Source organism: Rhodnius prolixus, unplaced genomic scaffold (genome assembly GCF_049639745.1).
Source record: "Rhodnius prolixus isolate KJV_2025 unplaced genomic scaffold, Rpr scaffold_8, whole genome shotgun sequence".
Lineage (NCBI taxonomy): Eukaryota > Metazoa > Arthropoda > Insecta > Hemiptera > Reduviidae > Rhodnius > Rhodnius prolixus.
Genome location: NW_027411593.1, coordinates 29,315,901 through 29,335,271, shown reverse-complemented (window position 1 = coordinate 29,335,271; position 19,371 = coordinate 29,315,901). Strand labels below are relative to the sequence as shown.

Sequence of the window (19,371 nt, the reverse complement as noted above, 5' to 3'; positions counted from 1 at the left end):
AAATAAATTTTTAATTAACGGTAGAAATATGCTCTCCAAAAAAGTCTCTATTCAAGTAAGCACTCAACTTGTTTGAACCGGTTTAGAATCTACTGTGACTTTGCGAGGACCTACGTATTTGCCTATAATTATGTTTTTGCAAATAAACTAGAATATTAGTCAGGATAATCGCTTGATTTGTATACAGTTTGAAAAAATAAGGCTGCCCTGTTAGTAATTACAGGAAATAGTGTAGTTGGTCAACTGTAACAGCTCCCACCTGCCTCTTTCTTTCCTTCGCAGGCTCCTATTTGCTCGGATTGATCTGTGGTTTTCCATTTGGCTGAGAGCTCATGCAATATGTCCGGTAGAATAAAAGTAGAGGAATTAGTTAGATTATGAGCGTTCCAAATCACATTCCTCGATCTCTAGTTTTCTTTGTCTCTTGAGTTATTCACATCTTCCTGTGAACCCCTGGTGTTTCTCGCATGCATGCATTTGGATAATGGAAATTTCGTACATTTTGTGTAGCAGTCTTAACAATGGATTGGTCCTCAAGATTAGTTACTTGAATGAAAATGGGGCCGAGCGCCACACAGCTAATATTAAATTCAAACTCTTGAATACCTTTTTCAAAAGGTCTGTTTCCTAAGCCATGAAAACATCCATATCAAACAGCCAATTTATAAATATTTTCCTTATTATTTGTTTCAATAATGGGTAAATAACATTGTCAAGACAAATCGACCTTAACATTTTCAAATTAAATAATAAGCTGAAATAAAAAAAAAAATTACATAATATAACCATAGTCGAAGAAATGTATAAGAAAAATTTAATATTGCTAGTATGTTGTGTTGTTACATGTAAGGAAATCAAAATTTATCGTGCTTTTTGACAACATAAAAATATTTTAATAAATATAAATTAAAGATGTGGTTATGGTTGGCCAATAGGGGAATTAGAGAAAGAGGATTGTATTTTCGTATTTGGTATGAAGTCAATCTGCCGAATATGGATCGGCCAATGCCAAATGTATCGCTATGTCAAGGTTACAATTGTGAAAGGTTATGTTGCCCCTTCTCATACGCACTATACCACACTCTTCATACGTAACAAAGAATGTTCTTTGTTTTTATATCCTCTGAACGCTAACTTCAAGTTTACTTCTAATTAAAATTAGTCATTTCATTTAGTCCAAGTAAGATAACTTTAGCATTTTTTGGCGAGGATGGGTTGTACCAAGATTCAGTAGACACGCACAGCCTATTGACAGAACGGAAGTTGAACCTGCTTAAGAAGAGCAGTGCTCTGATATTCGGCATTATCTTTGAGGAATCTGTACGGAATGATTGGATTTACTTAATAGAAAATCCTAGCCTTTACCAAGATAACCTTGCCTTATGCTCGCAAGCGATTCCTTGATCGTACAAAAATTTGAAGTCAAAGTAGGATCATAAGTTCATGACCCTTCTGTTCGGCTTTCTTGAATAATGTAAAGCTGATGTAAGTTACGTTTGGATATTTTTTGAGTATCTATATTAAAACGACTGCCGTGTTTAAGAAGAGATGTGCAATAATTTCTAAAAATTACCGACGAAAAAGTATTGCACGAATGGTAAAACTGAATGACCTTACTCAATCAGCAAATGAAATGCGAGGTAGTGTCGTTAGTAAATTCGAAATCTCTAATAATCTATCTCTTATTGTAGATGAAAGTTCTAAACCAGTCAGGGATATGATACGATAAATATGCGTGATACAAACGATAAAATCGAAAGATATCCAGCATTACGGGCCTAACCACATTTTCATTTTTGTACAGCCGAAGTTGTATTATAGCTGTAACAAGCACTTGATTGGTTGAAATCATTGAAATTATGCAAACTGATTGGCTGTTGAGTTTTTTAGTGAAATTATCGCTTGAAACATACCTCTGATTAGTTGAAAATCATTGAAATTGTGCAAATTGATTGACTTTTTGGGTGAATGACATTATCTTTAAATAATAACTATATTTTTGTTATTATTTAAGAGGATTTATAGTTAATATAAGCGTTTTTATTCATACTTAACCAATAATAAGCGAGAAACTTACGTTGAACAAGATGTCATAAATAACCTTTGAATAATTACAAGTTTTGTAAAGTTTATGCATTTAAAGCATTCAACTGAAGTGTTGAGTTTGATTTAAATTATTCAATTTTGTAAATTAATGTTTAATATTCATTAAGTGCAAATATTTACAACTTAAACAAAGGTAATTTGTTTATTTTTTTGTGTGGGTTAAGAAGGAAGATTGAAGAACTATTTTTCATTTTCGAAGAGCTGAATTATTAAAATCTGGTGAACAACAAGTCATAAACGTTCTAGAACTCAAATTTAGCATATTTTAACCCAATTCAAAATATTTATACAACTTTTTTTATTTTATTTGTATCTTTAAATATTTTTATTCCAGCTTACCGCTATTAACGTGTTAACTTTTTTTACACAGTTTGATGTCCGTCCACTGGGTCAGAAAAAGTTATTTTAGAGTTTTGATCCGTGAAAGAAACTTAGTAGTCACATCTTTTGAAAATTTATCTTGACCAAAATAGATTAAATCTTAACAGTTTTTTTTTCTTTGCTTTTATATGAAATGTTTTTTTCTCTCATAAAATTGAATGTGGGGATCCCAGAAAATTAGCCTCTAAATATTCTTTTGAAGTACCCATATAAAATACACTGGTGTGTCGCCTCTATAACTGTACACTGCATGTTATTCAGTCGGCTGAGAGTTCAGTTGATTTTATTAAATTATGGAGTCGATCTACCGACTAAAAGTTGCTCATCTAACTATCTAAAAAGATGGCCGATTTCTTTTTGGTAAAAAATTTGCCCATCAGCTGACTATTTAAGGCAGCATTTCCCAACCTTTTTTGGCTCGCGTACCACTTGGTAAGTACATCATGCTAAATTGTACCACTTCCTAAAAATGATTGTATTTCGTGAAAATATTAATCCGAGTGTATTATTTTATTATTATTATTATTTTTTTTTTTTTTTTTTTTGCGCATCAACAGCTGAGGTTATTAGCGCCCGGAGCTTTTTCCAGTGCACTGCCGGCCTCCGGACAGTGTTCTCTCGTTACAGACAACACTGTCCATCACCGGACAGTGAGCTGTAAGAAGCTCCTAGGAAGAGAAAATCTAAGGGTCAGCTGCTGGATTCGAACCCGGGACCTCCGCGTGGGAGTCCAGTATGCTAATTATTATCTTTGTTTGTAATTATTATTATCATTTTATAAATTTTGTAAAGTGTAAGATCTAGTTTTAAAACTTTTTTTAAATAATTAAAAATTGCTTACGTATTTTTCTCAAAATTATTTGTTAATTTACAAAGTTCTCCTTTGGGATTATTATATTTGTGCCCAAATCTTCTAAATTAAAATCTTCGAAGCATTCAATACCAGTAAGTACCAATTAAATATAATGTTGCTTGGATAGAGCTTACTCATTACAATCAGTCTCTTTAAGCAGATCTGTATATAGTTATCATTTAGGTTGTGTGGTGATAATTCTATTAAATTTTCTTTATCTTTTATCGATAATGATGTAGCTTTTTCTAAATTTTCTATATAGAAGGGGTTTTAAATCCAGTTATCATTTGTGTTTTCGGGTTTTGGAAAGTACTCCATGAAAGACAATTTTAATCCAGTTAAATGTGTTATTATATTTTCTCGTATATCTTGAGACAGACTAAACCTTATTACTGTATGTATATGAACAACTTTACTGTACAATATTATCGATTAAAATAATTTTTATATATTATAGGGGAAAAAAACGTTTCCATGATATTTTCATGAATTTATTTATTTTTTATGTCCGCCATTATTGATTATTTTTCGCATACCACAGTTGGGAAACGCTGATTTAAGGCAATAAAATATTCAAAACTTTCAATGGACGAAATATTCTTTACAAATTGGTGTTTTAAGATGGGCTGTGAAGACCTCTTAAGCCGTTTTAAAGTGTTACTTTTGAGAAGTGAAACACTACGTAATTTAAATTATAATCATTAATGGTGGTAATATTGTTTTCAAGTTAGGCACGGCTGATTATTATTATTATTCGTAACATAAACGCGAGATCCATTAATCAAATAAACTTTAGTCAATGGTTAGCTGAATATAATGGCGGTTAGAGAATAATTACTCTTTAATTAACTTGCTTAAACGCTTTGTAGTAGATCAAATAACTCGCTCTCGTATAATCATGAGGCGGTTTTGTAAAAAAGATGATCTTTCATTCGAGACGAATCACCAAACTAAAATAAAAATTTACAGAGTGAAAGGGACAACTAGCAAACGACTCGCAACTTTCATAAAGAAATTTGTCTATTTCTATACTATAGTTTATTGCTTTTGTCCATGTAATTCTGGTTTAAATATAATTTTTGTTCTATATAAAACTTTAAATAAATTAAACAATATTCCTAAATTACCTCTTAGTTAGTTGGGTTCAATGAAACTCATTGTATAAAATTAATATACTTTTTTTTGTTGGCAACAACAGTCGCATTCTTTTGCAAATTAGTTGGAAGATCCTTTGTTTTCTACTCTAGTCCAAACATTCTTACTTGTACAGTTGGTGCCAGTAACATTTTAGACTTATGTTACTTTGAAAATATATTGTATAATTGATCACATTTCACATTGCTCCAAATCGTTGTTCCGAAAACTAGAGTAATTACCTGGTGGACACCAAAGAAATATGAAAGGGTCATTAGTTTATTGGATATTTGGTTTTTGGGAGTGGCGAAAAGTGTATTAAGAAATAGAGAATAAAGTACTAATAACTCAACTTTGGCACTGCCACTACAATTAAACTTTGTCACTGCCACTACAATCATTAAATGGTTCGAACTGTGTCTTATTTATTTGGATTCTTGTAATGTATTTATGACTTGACGCAGTTAATTCACGTCAGAAATATAATGGAGTTTTGGTTTCTTGTTTTACAGACTAATGATGGCAGTTACGAGGGTCGTTTGAAAAGTCCGTGCAAAGTCAGAGAGATAGCACCACTGGCGCGTATCGAGGTTATGTTTAGTTAGTAGCATCTCTTGGAAGAACACACACCAAGTTTCAGCCAGATCGGTCTATTTCTTTGTGTTTGGCATTCGTTTGAATCGAGGAAGTCGAGTGATTTTCAAAAAATGGACGAAAAAGAATTTCGTGTGTTGATTAAACACTACTTTATGAAAGGCAAAACGCCTCAGGAGGCATTTCGCAAAAAGGCGAAGACCGTTCCTTCGGCCGGAAAGATTATGGCGACTGTCTTTTGGGATTCGCAAGGAATAATCCTCATCGACTATCTGGAAAAGGGTAAAACTATTACAGGTGCATATTATTCATCGTTATTGGACCGTTTGAAAACCGAGCTGCAAGAAAAACGCCCACGATTGGCCCACAAAAAAGTCCTTTTCCATAACGACAACGCACCAGCTCACACCTCAGCAGTTGTGGTCGCAAAATTAACGGAAATAGGGTTCCAACTCGTTTCACATCCCCCCTATTCTCCAGACTTGGCTCTCTCGGACTACTATTTGTTCCCCAATATGAAGAAATGGCTGGCGGGAAAAAGATTTTATTCAAACGAGGAGGTGATTGCAGAAACGAATGGCTATTTTTCAGACTTGGACAAATCCTATTATTCGGAAGGGATCAACAAACTAGAGCAGCGTTGGACGAAGTGTATAAGCCTAAAAGGAGACTATGTTGAAAAATAAAAAAGGTTTACCCCAAAAAATTAAGTAGTTTTTATTTTTGCACGGACTTTTCAAACGACCCTCGTGCTTCAATGGGCTCTGAGATACTGTTTACGTTAGGATCTATTTGAGCGTTTGTGACTGAATTTGGCCGACTTCCGGTGTTGTGTTTTCCTTATTTGTGCATTGATGAATTTCTTTGACGTTGCTTAGGTTGTTGCTTAGGACATTGCTACAATATTCTTACAGTCTGATACTCCTATAGGCAGGTACAGCCTCTAGCTATGTAGAACTTCTACTACAAGTATAACAGTTTGGTGGTGATGTTGAGCAACACAAACTTTGTTATTTACAAATGTTACAAAACACTAAAAGCTAGAACTATTAATTGATAGATAAATTGTTTAACACTGTTAAAAATGTTTATTGCACTATTCATTAGTGTTCTTTCTTCTTTACTTCTTAAAAGTTCTAGCATAACTTGCCTATAGCGGTAAAAAGTTTTGGTATTTACACTAGTCCGGAAACCATGCCTTACCCTGCCGGCATTACATGAAGAAGTTGGTAGAACTGAACCAGTATTTGAGGCTTTCCGCTGCCCAGCTAACTTTCTTTACCTGCTATGCGAACAGACGAACTTATTTCTTACTGAACATGTGGTTAGGTCCGTAGTGCTGATTAATATCTTTGATTTTTTGTTCTATATAGCACTCATGTTACATGTATTACTCGCGTTTTCGTCCTTTATCAGAGGTAGAATAATTAGTTTAGTGTAGAGATTTCGATTTCACTTACGTTGTTACTATATCGCACACTACACTTGGTGACTCTGCTGTGAAAAGAATACAGCTCTAGAAAAGTGTTCAAAACAAAAAATCCCACATCATCCGACTTCAAACTTTTACCATCTAAAATCGTGCCTTAAGTTATCTGGCCAAGATCTTTAAGACTGCATAGGGCTGGAGAACGAGGGATCCTTGAGATTTTTCTCTTTCAGGAAAAAGCCTCTTACAGTTCACTCTCGACAAGCACCGAGCAAGCTGTAACGAGAAAACACTGCTAGGCTGAGGGCTCTAAAAAGCCATGTCCTAATATAAATAAAATATAGAAATAGATTTATAAAAACAATGCAATAGAATGTTTACAATTTAAAAAACATTTACATGTAATTGCTTAAAATGGAATGGCACTAGGTATATCAAGTGAAAGTATTGTTGATAAGTATTGATTTCAAGTTGCAGTTGTTGTCCAACTTTGTATAAGAGTTTTATTTACAAACTGTATTCTGCAATATTGATCAACCAGCACTTTTGTTCCCATGCAACTGTATATTGCGATTATAAATACCACTGTTTAATAGCTGATTTCATACAATGAGAGCAATATCGTATAGATATAAATAAGGGAAACATAAAATACATGCACGTAGTAGTTATGTTTGACTATTTCTCAGCAGCACCTTGTTTTATTGGTTGGAAACAGGATAATTATGGTCCCAAAATGAATATTTTCTAATTCAATGCAATAATAAGAGAAAAATTAAATACAAGACTGTGGGGAAAAAATGCCAGTTAACTTAACTAATTTGTTCATTAACGATTTGATTTGGTTTCCAAATGTTTTGAATAGTATCGAAGCTAAGAATTCTGATTTTAATGTGACTTTCATAGAACTGCCATTTCGTTAAATTAAATTTAAGAAAGAAAAAAACAGTAGTTTGTGAGAGAGTAATTTTAATCTGGATTTTCTCAGTAAGCCACATGAAATTCGGAGTGGATTTCTGTTAGAACTATGACGTGAGATCGATTTTAAAAACTTCCACTAAAAACCAAAACCAAAGTTGTTGCTTAAATCGTGGATATCTTTGATGACTCTCCATAAATTTAAATTATTCTAGAGCGGAATATACCCTTCCTAAAATATTCTGTTTCCAGACAGATGTTCATCTTTGCATTTTATTGTTTTGTCTTTGTTTTAAATAAAACAACTCAAAGCCTAAACTAGTTTCTAAATATGTCGTAATATAACAGAGCTGAGTTAAAAATAATTAGGAAGAGAAGAAGCAAGAAACAATAGTATATGACAACACATCAGCCAATATGAAACTGGGCAGAAAGAGGGGGCAGATTAATGACCTGATGAAGGTCGAGCCCCTGATTTCATGAAACTTCCAGACCTCGCTTGATCGATTAACCATACTGACCTTGAACTTCAGGCACGCGCTGCCTCGCATGTCTGTGGTAGCTACTTGCAGTTTGATTGCGGTCAATTAAGGAGAGAAGGGAAAATTCTATGAGTCGATTAAAAAAAAAAAAACTTGCTTCGATATTAGAATTTCATTTCCATTTAAGTCTTGTGAAAACTTAAAGATTACTCTAATTTTAGCTGCAACCCTCAAATTTGTTAAAACATTATTTGCCACTGGATGCAAGTGTGTGTAAAATCATTTATTTTCATGCCCAATACAATAGTATTAAACCCGTTTACAACTATCCTACTAAACAGTTTTAATACACACATAACGCGAAAAAAAAAAATGTAATCTTACATTTTTTCTTATTTTACAGGTATTTTTGGATCATCGCACCTCTGACGAGGTGTTACGATTGATTGCAACAAAAACGAACGGAGCCACACCTTTAGTAATGGCCTGTCGAAACGGACACTACGATGTTGTAGAATATCTGGTCGAAAGATGTAATGCTGATCTCGAACAACCTGGCTCAGGTAAGCTACTTATTTATTATTATTATTTAAAAAGTATAAAACAACATCATCATTTATTTAGAATAAAGTTCTTGTGAATATTCAAGGCAGACTCTTGAGGAGGTACTTACTGCATTCAAATCGAAATTTACTTAAAAAATAATAAATAATTCTTCAATCGAGTGGTTTAGTGTACTAGAGCTCCAAGCGGAGATCCCAGCTTCAAATCGTGCCTATCTTAGACTTCCTCTTCCTACCAGTCTTACAGCACAATGTCCGGTAATAGACAGAGTTGTCAGTGATGAGAAAGCACTGTTCGGAGAGCGCTATGCGCTGAAAAAAGCTCCGAGAGCTTGCGACCTAAGAATGAGACTGATAAGAATTGAAAAATTAATAAATAATTCCCCCATATAAAGAAAATATTTCTGCTTCTTATTCAATTATATTTGAACTACAGTTCTAATTTGAGAGTAAATATCTGGTGTGAAAACATTTCTCGCAAGTAACTAAGTTGAAAAATTTACTTAAATTTCAGAATTTGAACCAACATTATAATTTAGTGATGATAAATTTAGATAAAATATGGATGAATATATTATATAATATTTTCTTTAACAATAATTATTCCCATATAAATGAAACAGGTATAGTTCAGCTGCTTAAATTCGCGCGCCCCCCTCGAATAAATTAAAACTTAGAATGTACAATTCTACAGCATTATACATGCATAAAACTAACCGATCCTTAAAACAAGTACTAGATTTTCCATTTTATTACAATAATTTTACAGTGATATTTTATGATTCATTAACATTTTGAATAACACACCATGTAACCTTCCTCACTCAGAAAGTGTAGTGCAAGAGGTAAACACAAAGTGAAAATAACTAAACCAAACTGGATTATATATCTCTAATGTTATATGAAAAACTGAAACCTCTTAGAAAAACAATAAACATGCTCACTTATAATAAAATATAAATAAATGTGAAGAGTGTGGCTATGAATATGGAGAATTCTACATAGTGGAGAATACGTTTCTTTATCGAATTCACATTGCACATTTCATTTAGTTCGGATATCTGGGTTATACCGTAGTTATTTCGGGACTAATTAGAGAAACTTATTTTAGATTACCTGGTTATTGGCATTGTTAGTTTTGCTTGTTAGGCTCCAGACCTGGAAATGATGTATACAGTGGCAAACGAAAACAGTGCATACAGCACCGCCTTGTACAGTAAGTGTTTATTCTTCTCAAAGCAGTTTAGAAACCTGGAAAAGAGAAGAAACAGTGCACGTACAGCTTGCCTGTTGATTCTGACGTGGGGAGTGATGGACCAGCTTGTCTTTCAGGGTCACTTCTAGGTATATCTTGCGGTACCAGTCCACGATTATGTCCCTTGAACTCAAGTTGTCTGTACAAGTACTGGTTCTACGCTTAGTAAAATTATTGTTTCGGGTTTTTTTATGATGAAATGCTTATTAAATCATGAAACCTTAAGGTATCATAATTTGAGAACCTCTGTTATAGTTGTATTCGATGGCGAGACGATAGAAGGAGCTCCTCCTCTGTGGTGCGCAGCTGCTGCAGGCCATTTCGCCGTAGTTAAATTTCTGGTCAAGAGAGGCGCTTGTGTTAATTCTACTACAAAAACTAATTCAACTCCTTTAAGAGCAGCTTGCTTTGATGGACATTATGAAATAGTAAAGTTCCTTGTCGAAATGGGGGCTGGTATGTATGAATCTAAAATTCCGTATCTGTAACCTTATTTACCCAAAATAGTGCTTATCTATTTTTTATTTTTTTCCAGATATTGAAGTATCAAATAGGCATGGTCACACATGTTTAATGATAGCTTGCTATAAAGGCCATTACCAAATAGCGCATTACTTGCTTGGCCTTGGAGCTAATGTTAACAGGAAAAGCGTTAAAGGCAATACCGCTCTACATGATTGCGCTGAATCTGGTTCGCTCAACATACTGAAAATGCTTATAGACCATGGTGCGAAGATGGATGTCGACTCCTATGGTAATTACAGTATTCTTAGCTTTGTAGTAAAACCTATCCTGCTTGAAGTAGCCGTTCGGCTACATACATTTCCCCTATGAAGTTTTTGTGTATTGGGTAGCTAATTTTTTCACTTAAAATTGAAAATACATATTTCTGAAGTCCACAGTTTAAAGGAAAATCAACAGAGAGCAGTAGAAGCGCGGCAGCATTAATTTTTAGAATGAAATCCAAGTTCCATTTTTTATGCTCATCAATAACGCTTGACAGAGTTTAAAATGAATTAAATCAGATTTAAATATCATTAGAGTCAATATCGATTACTGAATGGCTACTCCGCCCATTGAGGCTGATGTAATGATATGGATCGATGATATGATTGTTTAAAGTGTTTTTACATTTTTTTTTTTAATTATTTACTTGCCATATTCGGCACAAATTCAGGGCTACGATGATCCCGATTAGAAAAATGTTGTGGAAATGGAATTGTGCAAAGCTTCTCCAAAAAATTCGAAACAAATAAAGGTTCAAGTTATTCTATGTAATTCACGAAATATCTTTTACATTTTCTTTAACTTTGAATTTTGTAACTTCCCAAATCTTCTCTAAAACATATTTTATCTTGAAATTAAACATTTTAAGATTTATGGTTAAGTAAGCGAAATGCATTGTCACAGCCAATTATCACATAGTTGCATATGACAGAATGCATGACGTGGTCAAACGGTTACTTAAACATAAAATGATCTATGTTTGCAGTGAAGGTTTACTTTGTTAACACACTCTGAAGCAATTTAATTAAGACGATCCTTATTCCTGCCGTAAACATTGCGAATATGAAAAATAATGCAAAGAGCCTGAGGCAATGAGCATACTTTTTTTATTTTTGTTGCTATCTGAGACAATTTGCAAAGAGGTCAATGTTATTATGCAGTTACAGCTGCATATTGTTAAAATTATTACAGCCGAATTGTAAGCTGACAGAAATACCTGAATTTTGAGACACTGATATCCATTTGTGTTGGCTGCCTTAATCAGTTCCTCTCGTTTCGACATACCTTTTTTGTGTCTACCTAAAAAAATGTTAGTTTCTCCTTTTGATTGCTAAAAAATTGACCATATCGCTCGCGTATTTTAGACATCTAAGGCGTCTAAGATTAATCCAACATTCATATTGACATTCTCTCCGTTTGTTTTAGTTCATGGTATTTCTGTAGTTTTAAGAGCCCTTGCAGATATCTCTGCTTGGAAATTACGGGTCGCTTTTTTTAAAAACAATTATTGTTCAATTTTTACCCACTTTTAAAAATTTTTTAGCCTCAACTTGATTTTTGTTTTTATTACATTAGTAATCTAGCAAAAACAAAAATCTTGTATTTGTAATTATTGTTTTCTTCATTTAGGAATGACCCCACTTTTGGCTGCCAGCGTCACAGGTCACAGTCATATTGTGGAATATCTTATACAGCTTCCTCAAATAGTCACCAGGGAAGAAAGTATAGATGCCCTGGAACTTCTTGGAGCAACCTTTGTCGATAAAAAACGTGATATGATCGGCGCGTTAGATCTATGGAAAAGGGCCATGAATATCAGGTACCATTTATTTTTATGTTTATATTATGTATCTTTGGAAGCTCCCATTTAAGACAGGTACTTGTGAGTGTGGGCCTGCTGTAAATGGTTGGGGAATGGTGTTTGCTACAGAGTGACGCGAATGATTAGTGAAATCCTAGGAGTACAGAATAGAATAAACCGATGGAAGAAATTTCGGTTAGACTTTGGGAAATGTTGGACACCTGAAACACTAGCCCCTATACTTGATTCAGGTACTTATAACATGCTCTTTTGCATGTTGCTAACATCGTAGGGTAACACATTATCAGAGATCTCCTGAAGATCTCTGAGGAGCTGCACAATTTGGGTCACTCACGGATCGTCGAGTTACGCTTCCATTATCTCCTGTAAGAGGCTGTGCTAGTGACAAAGAGCAACCAATGAATGTCCACCTTGAAAAAAAGAAAAGAAATGGGGCTATGTTTTTATTGAAAGAAGTTTAGGATGCATTTAGTGGTGAGACAATATAAAGTGCAAGGCCTGTGTTTCAGTTCTAGAGGAATCATATCCTACATTTCATGGAGCTTCCTCGTACGGTTGGAAGTCGATCTTAGCAGGATTGATTCGCTGGAAATAAACTAATGAAGAGTAATTATCCTGAGTCGCCTGCTTCAGTCACATACACATTTTGATGACATTCTGAATGTGCAGTTTATTTACTTCCAAACTATATTTAGACTTAATTATAACCTTTAAACCGATCAAAAAGCTGTTAATAACAACATTATGTGCATCCCATTTTGGTATTTAAAGTGTAACAACTAATTCCACTTTTATACAAATAGAAATTGATTTAATCAATGTTTTACAATCTGAAAATGACAAAATTGAGTGCATCAGTTTTGCATGATGTGCAAGAAATACAATTTAACATGGAGATCAGAATGTTTGTGATAAAAATATTTAGCGATTTCAAAACTTTTTAAGGATTTGTAAATCTCTCATTTTATACTTCTTTAATGAAATCTATATTTAGTTCCTCACTTCTATGATGAATTTCAGAAAGATTTTTGATACAGTCTCACCTGAAGAAACTTCTTTAGGAATCTCTTTGCACTTGTGAAGGTATACCTTACAACAATCAAAAATTTACCTTTAAAGCAGTCAAAACTCTTATAATATCTTAATGAGCGGTTGACATTATTATCAGCAATCAATTTATCAGCAATTCCTTAATAACGGGCATTTTTTTTTTTAAATATTACTCATGGAAAAAAGGATTCTAAATGCGTTTAGAATTTCATAGTAGGGCCAAGTAATAAAGCAAACACAGTTTATTGAGAATAGTTTATCTGTAAAACTTAAGTTTTTAAAGACTTTTTATGTATAATTCATAGCGTAAAACAAAATAATAAAGTGATCAGCAGAAAATTTGTACATATATTTTAATAAAAACATTTTATTATACAAGTTTTAAATTATTATTATATATATATTTTTTTTTTCTAGATATATTGATGGATTACCCGCATTACCTAAACCAATACAAGCAGTAACGGTTGAAGCTTACGAACATAGCCGCGAAATGAGAACAGCCGATGAATTAGATAGTTTACTTGCCGATCCAGACGAAATGAGAATGCAAGCTTTATTAATTCGTGAAAGAATATTAGGCCCTGCACATCCTGATACTAGTTACTATGTCAGGTAAGTAGAAATTGTACATGTAATCATTTTAAGGATGAAGAATAAGTACAAATAGTGGTGATAATAATATTACTTGATCATTTATTAGGAAATCAGCATTAAAAAAATATTTCCTATTTCGGCTAAATTTAAGGAATTTCCGTTAATGGCTTCTTAAACAGATGTCAACTTATTCAGATTTGCAAACCATAATACTCTTGAAAATTGTTGTGTAGGAGTGTCTCTTAAGTTTGAAAAGTATGTATACTTTTAAGTTTTCCTTTGGGACTTGCTTCAGAAACCAATTGTGATGCCCTAGTTTTTATAAGTATGATGGACTAAATGTTCATTCCTTATAATGCACGATGTAATATTGCTTTGGCCATTAAGTGCAAATAAGATTCAATAATAATTGATGCAATCAATATTTGACGTTTCGGGCGCCTCTTCTAGAGTTCTTCTGCAGGAAATATGAAAAGAGCGTGTAGAAAAAGATCTCTTTTTTTTAGTACTCTGCAGGGCCAACTATTTTATTTTTTGTTTCCAAAATGCAGCATTTATTTTAGATGATTTTTAGATTTTGTTTAATGCACTCTAGGAATGATGTACTTATTATGTGTAATTGCTCTCCACCAACACCTTAAAAATTGCCCTTCCCAATCCAAAAAAGTGTATCAATTTTAAAGAATTGAACTGAAATCGCACTTGAGGCTACGATGTGGATAGATTCATTGCCGTCGGAAACATAATTAAACCACTGCCTAACGTGTATTTTCAGTGATAATTCAAATTTACAAATTTTGAAAAGCTGGTTGGACTTATTTTTTTAGAAGGCAAAATATTTTAAAGCCGTTATTAAACAGGTACATGTTCAGTAAATTTCAGATTTTGCTTCTTTTTTTTTCACCAGATACCGAGGCGCAGTTTATGCTGATGCAGGAAAATTTTCCCGATGCATTTCCTTGTGGTCTTATGCATTGGATATGCAACAAGCAATGTTAGAACCATTAAATCCAATGACACAATCTTCACTATTCAGCTTTACTGAGCTATTCTCTTTTATGATGGGCGAAGAAGGTAAGATGGTAGTTTCTATATTTAATTTTTCTAAATTTTAAGGCATGTGGGTTACCAGTCTTCTTAGTGGTAAACAAAGGCCATTTTCTGGCTGTTTAAGGAAAAAATTCAATTTTAGTATTTAGTTTCCAAAAACAGAACTTTTTTTAAAGATAAAAATATATGGCAGTAAATTGAGGGTAATTAAGAAAAGATTCCATTTCATTTCATTTTATTTGCAATTCTTTTATTGCAATTTTTTTAATTTTAAAAATAAAATTTTTGCTAAAGTTCCATTGTAAAGTGAAATCTGTGACTTTCTCCTCGTAATAATAAGTTGTAACTGATTTTAGGAAGATCTAGTGTCCGAGGACGACGAGTTCCATCTGTATCATTCGACGATATGATACGAGTTTTAAGGAAGGCTGTACAAGAAGTGCGAGCTGGTTTAGCTGCAGGCGACAAACAGGAGCCAGCCCATTTACATAGAGTTCTTGTAATATCGTTACATTTAGCTTGTCTTACTGTCAAATTACTAGCTGGACTTGGCCAGACTGAATGGCATACGGCACATTCCGTCATTTACCAATTAGTCAGCCTAGCACCTAAAGGACGTGGCGGACAGAGTCCTTTACATCTTGCATGCAGTGATGATGCCGGTTTGGTTGGAAGGTAAACTCTTTTATCTAACATAGGTTCTTCAGTAAAAAGGGCAGTTCTTTTTTTTTTTTTTTTTTAAATTTAAGGCGCGTCAACATCTGAGGTTATTGGCGCCCGGGGCTTTTTTCAGTGCACTGCTGGTCTTTAGACAGTATCCTGTCGTTACAAACAACACTATCCATCACCGAACAGTGAGCTCCTAAGAAGAGAAAAATCTAAGGACCAGCCGCTGGATTCGAACCCGTGATCTCCGCGTTGGAATCCAGTATTCGCTAACCAACCAGCTAATCCCATCCCTAAAAGGGACAGTGTTCAAAATATTTTCAAATAAGATTCATAGCGAGAAATGGATTGTAGCGTTAAACGTATATGACTGATTGATTCTGTAGTGCACTCAGTACAGCAATACAATTTTGTAGAGAAGCATCATTTAGGAAGAAAATTAGGTAGGTTTTAAGGGAGTTTAGACACGTTACATATTATTTGATATCTTTCAGAAAGAATCTCCTTTACATGAAACTGGACTTATTCAGCGTAAATTGAGGTCCAAGTTTTGAGCAAAAGAAAAAAATCTTTGGAATATTTAAGAAAAACACGATTTGTGTAGATCAGTCGCTCATTAAATCATTTTCATTTTTCAGTCTCTTTTGGGAATTAATTTTAGTGTTTTTGCTATTCCAATAGTCTTCTTTAATATTGTGATTGATACGTGTTGAAAATAATTGTGGTTTTGATGTAGCCAATACAATTATTGTAACACAACGATATAATTAATCGATAAGACAAGTATTTTTGTATACATATAATGTGTGTTCCCATGACGTACGAGTTTGTTGCATTTGTGATTGAAAGATCACATGCTGTTGGTGTATTTAAAGTGATAGCATTTAGTGTGAGCTGCTTGTACTTTTTGAGGGTTCCATAAGTCCACTTAATATTTAATTTATTTTACTAATAATTATTGAATTGCTTTAATAAGATACTTAAATTATTGTGTGGTAATGTTGTTAATTGATGTACACAGGTACCCGGCATGCAGATTCCCATCTACAACACTAGTGAACGCTCTGTTGAAAGTTGGAGCTGATGTTAATGCTTTAGACGACTCAGGAAGTACACCATTACATGTGGCCGCTCGCAGCCGTCCTTGTCCTTCAGCTATGGTCCAGGCTCTATTAGCCTATGGTGCACATCTTGATGCTATTGACGGAAATGGAAATTCATTTGCTAAACTTTTATCACATGATCAACCATTACATAAGATCTGCAATCCCCTTAGGCATACAACTTTAGCTTGTCTAGCTGCAAGAACAGTCAGAACAAATAATATACCATTTGTTGGTGCTATACCAAAACATCTTGAACCCTTCGTCTTGCAGCATTAAAATAAAATTTAAAAAAAAAAAAAAATTCTGTTTACAAGATGCTGTTATAACAATTCAAACAAAATTTGTGAATATTTAGAGACTGAACATAGCGAATGGAAAAAAAAAATTGGTGTCGTGCATAAAGGTGGACTGATTTAAATAATGATTCGCCCAAGAAACGATTACGAAGGGACCTCCCATTAAAAAATTTGAAATACCACAACAACATTTGTATTAATGTGCATTGAGAGTATAGACTAAGAGGGGTTTGAACCTGAAGGCAATTTTGTAAAAGTAATGGAGAGAGAGACAAAAAAAGAAAGTGCTTGTTTTTATTTGTTTACATTGAGGTTACATTAACTTTATCCTCCTCTCATTTGGAATGATAAAGCATGATTAATATAAAATGTTCAAATTTTACTTTTTAATTTAATAAAATCTGGAATACATCTCAAGAAAAGTTTATTGAAGTAGTAATTTTTAAAGCCTATTAGTGATTAGAAAATAAAGAAATGCAGTTTAATTAATTATTGTAAATGTAAAACTAGAAGTTGTTGCCATCAAATTTATGTAATTAACTAGTTGGTTAAAATAACAATTTCTCTCCTGTCCGATATAATTGTATTTAATTGTGGTTTTCTCTTTAGAAAAACAAAAGAAATGTTAGTCTAATTGAAATTTAATATTCATTTTTTTCATTTAGTTTAACTAACGCAACTATTCTGCTGGACAAATTATCATCACTTCTTTATTTAAAGAACTTAAGCTGTAATTTTCTGTAAATAAATTTTACTATCATCTGAGGTTTCCACATTACCTGGCGGTTATTGTAATTTATATTATTATGAATTATGAATATATATATTTTTTAAATCGAAATATATTAGTCAAAACTTACAGCTCTTTTTCAATATTGAAAAATAGGAGTTTTTCTTGAGAAGAAATAATTGACTGTGAAGATAATTAACACTATAAAACGTTTGACCACATACTAAGAGGCTAAAAGCTTTTATTTATTTATTTTTTTTAGAACGATTCTTTTATTACAACTCAAACATTTGTAGCTGTAATTTCTGTAATGTTAGATTATTTTTTTTATTTTTTAGTTTGCAGAGGGAATATTTTGTATTGTGAAAATCATGTTTTTAATCTATTGGTATAATTAGATAAATTCATATCTTTTTTACTGGAGTATGAAGTTAAAAATTATATTTTACGCGAACATTACCTTTCATTGAGATTGAAAATACATTTTGACTAGTAGAGAAAAAAAGTAATAATCAGAATTTTCAAATTAAAATCATCTAATATTGATATTAGAAAAGTGTTTTATGTAACAAATGTTGAACAAATATAATTACAAAGTTTATGGAGCGTCTTTATGAGAAAATCAAGTAGAAAAACTTATCCTAGTTTTTGAGCATTGGTGGTATATAATTTTATGCCAACCTAGACAATTTGAGTGAGAAAATTGTTCCAAGTTTTACAACTATATAACTATCCCATATGCAGTGAAAACCTTAGAGAAAATTACAGTTTCTTTCGAACAGGTACATTCAGAGATTGTCCAGAAGTGATAATCACAAATAAAACAATTATAATAATTTTTTACGAGAAAAACGAAGGAAATCAATAAAGTAGGTGATTAGCCGCATTTATGTTTATTAAATAATGTAATTAATTATTAACAAGTCTTCAAAAGCGCTTTAAAAAAAAAAAAAAAATCGTCAAAGTACTGTGATTTGGATGTTAAGAAACAGGGTCACTGTGGTAGAGGTGAACATGGTTCTGAATACCGCCTGATTTCTTGATACTATTTATTGATATAATGATGAATGATATAGTCGTACCTTATTTAAAACAAACAAAAAAATATGTATAAGTAACCCCTAATAAATACGATTCTTCTCAAAGCTAATTAAATGTAATATTACTGTTAGTTGTTGGTTAAAAGAAAAAAAAAAACAGTATATAGAAACAAAATAAAAATGGAAAATATTTAAATAATTTAAATGGGAAGCGTCCAAAGGATGGAATATAACTTGAATTCCTCCTTAAACCTAAATAATTAATTTCGATATTTTAGTGTGAGCAAACATTATGTCGCCCTTGTCTCTCATTAAAACTGGTCCTTTATTTGTTAATCTATTTATTTTCCTCTTTGTTTCTCTTTTGTTACTTTTAATGTTTAAGTATATTATACAAATGATTTGTAATTTAATAAAAAAAAAAAAAAAAAATAGTAACAATATATATCCCCTACATTTGAAATTAGCAATTTAGTTTGTTATTTTTTTGAAACAATTTTTTGACAATTTTTGTTATTTTCAAATTCTTTTTTTTTTTTATTTATCTTTATTTTATTTTGACTTCTTATTAACACCCTAGGTAATACCGTTTTTATTTAATTAAAAGTATGTCCTATTAATTTGGGTTTTAAAATGATGAATTGCTCTTGTGATAAAAAAAAAAGTAATAAATCTAAAAAAATTTTGGAGGTGTCAGTAAATGATGCAATGTATTTTGAGTGGTGTACAGTAAAATAAAAATAAATTTACGTTATAATAATAATAATTGTGTTTATTTTTCTTTTTATTTCC

The 19,371-nt window shown here is 32.6% G+C and overlaps 1 protein-coding gene across 5 annotated transcripts in view; it reads left to right on the top strand.

The window, feature by feature from the left end:
- Positions 1-19,345, top strand: part of LOC141451120 (protein fem-1 homolog CG6966) — a 357,494-nt gene extending 338,149 nt beyond the window's left edge. For all 5 annotated transcript variants that reach the window (XM_074122231.1, XM_074122228.1, XM_074122230.1 and 2 more), the window contains 8 exons: positions 8,301-8,460; positions 9,971-10,171; positions 10,251-10,469; positions 11,852-12,041; positions 13,512-13,709; positions 14,599-14,765; positions 15,098-15,416; positions 16,429-19,345. In XM_074122231.1, the coding sequence (XP_073978332.1) occupies positions 8,301-8,460; positions 9,971-10,171; positions 10,251-10,469; positions 11,852-12,041; positions 13,512-13,709; positions 14,599-14,765; positions 15,098-15,416; positions 16,429-16,789 (1,815 nt within the window). In that variant the 3' untranslated portion in view covers positions 16,790-19,345. The remainder of the gene's footprint in view (positions 1-8,300; positions 8,461-9,970; positions 10,172-10,250; positions 10,470-11,851; positions 12,042-13,511; positions 13,710-14,598; positions 14,766-15,097; positions 15,417-16,428) is intronic.
- Positions 19,346-19,371: the final 26 nt, after the last annotated feature.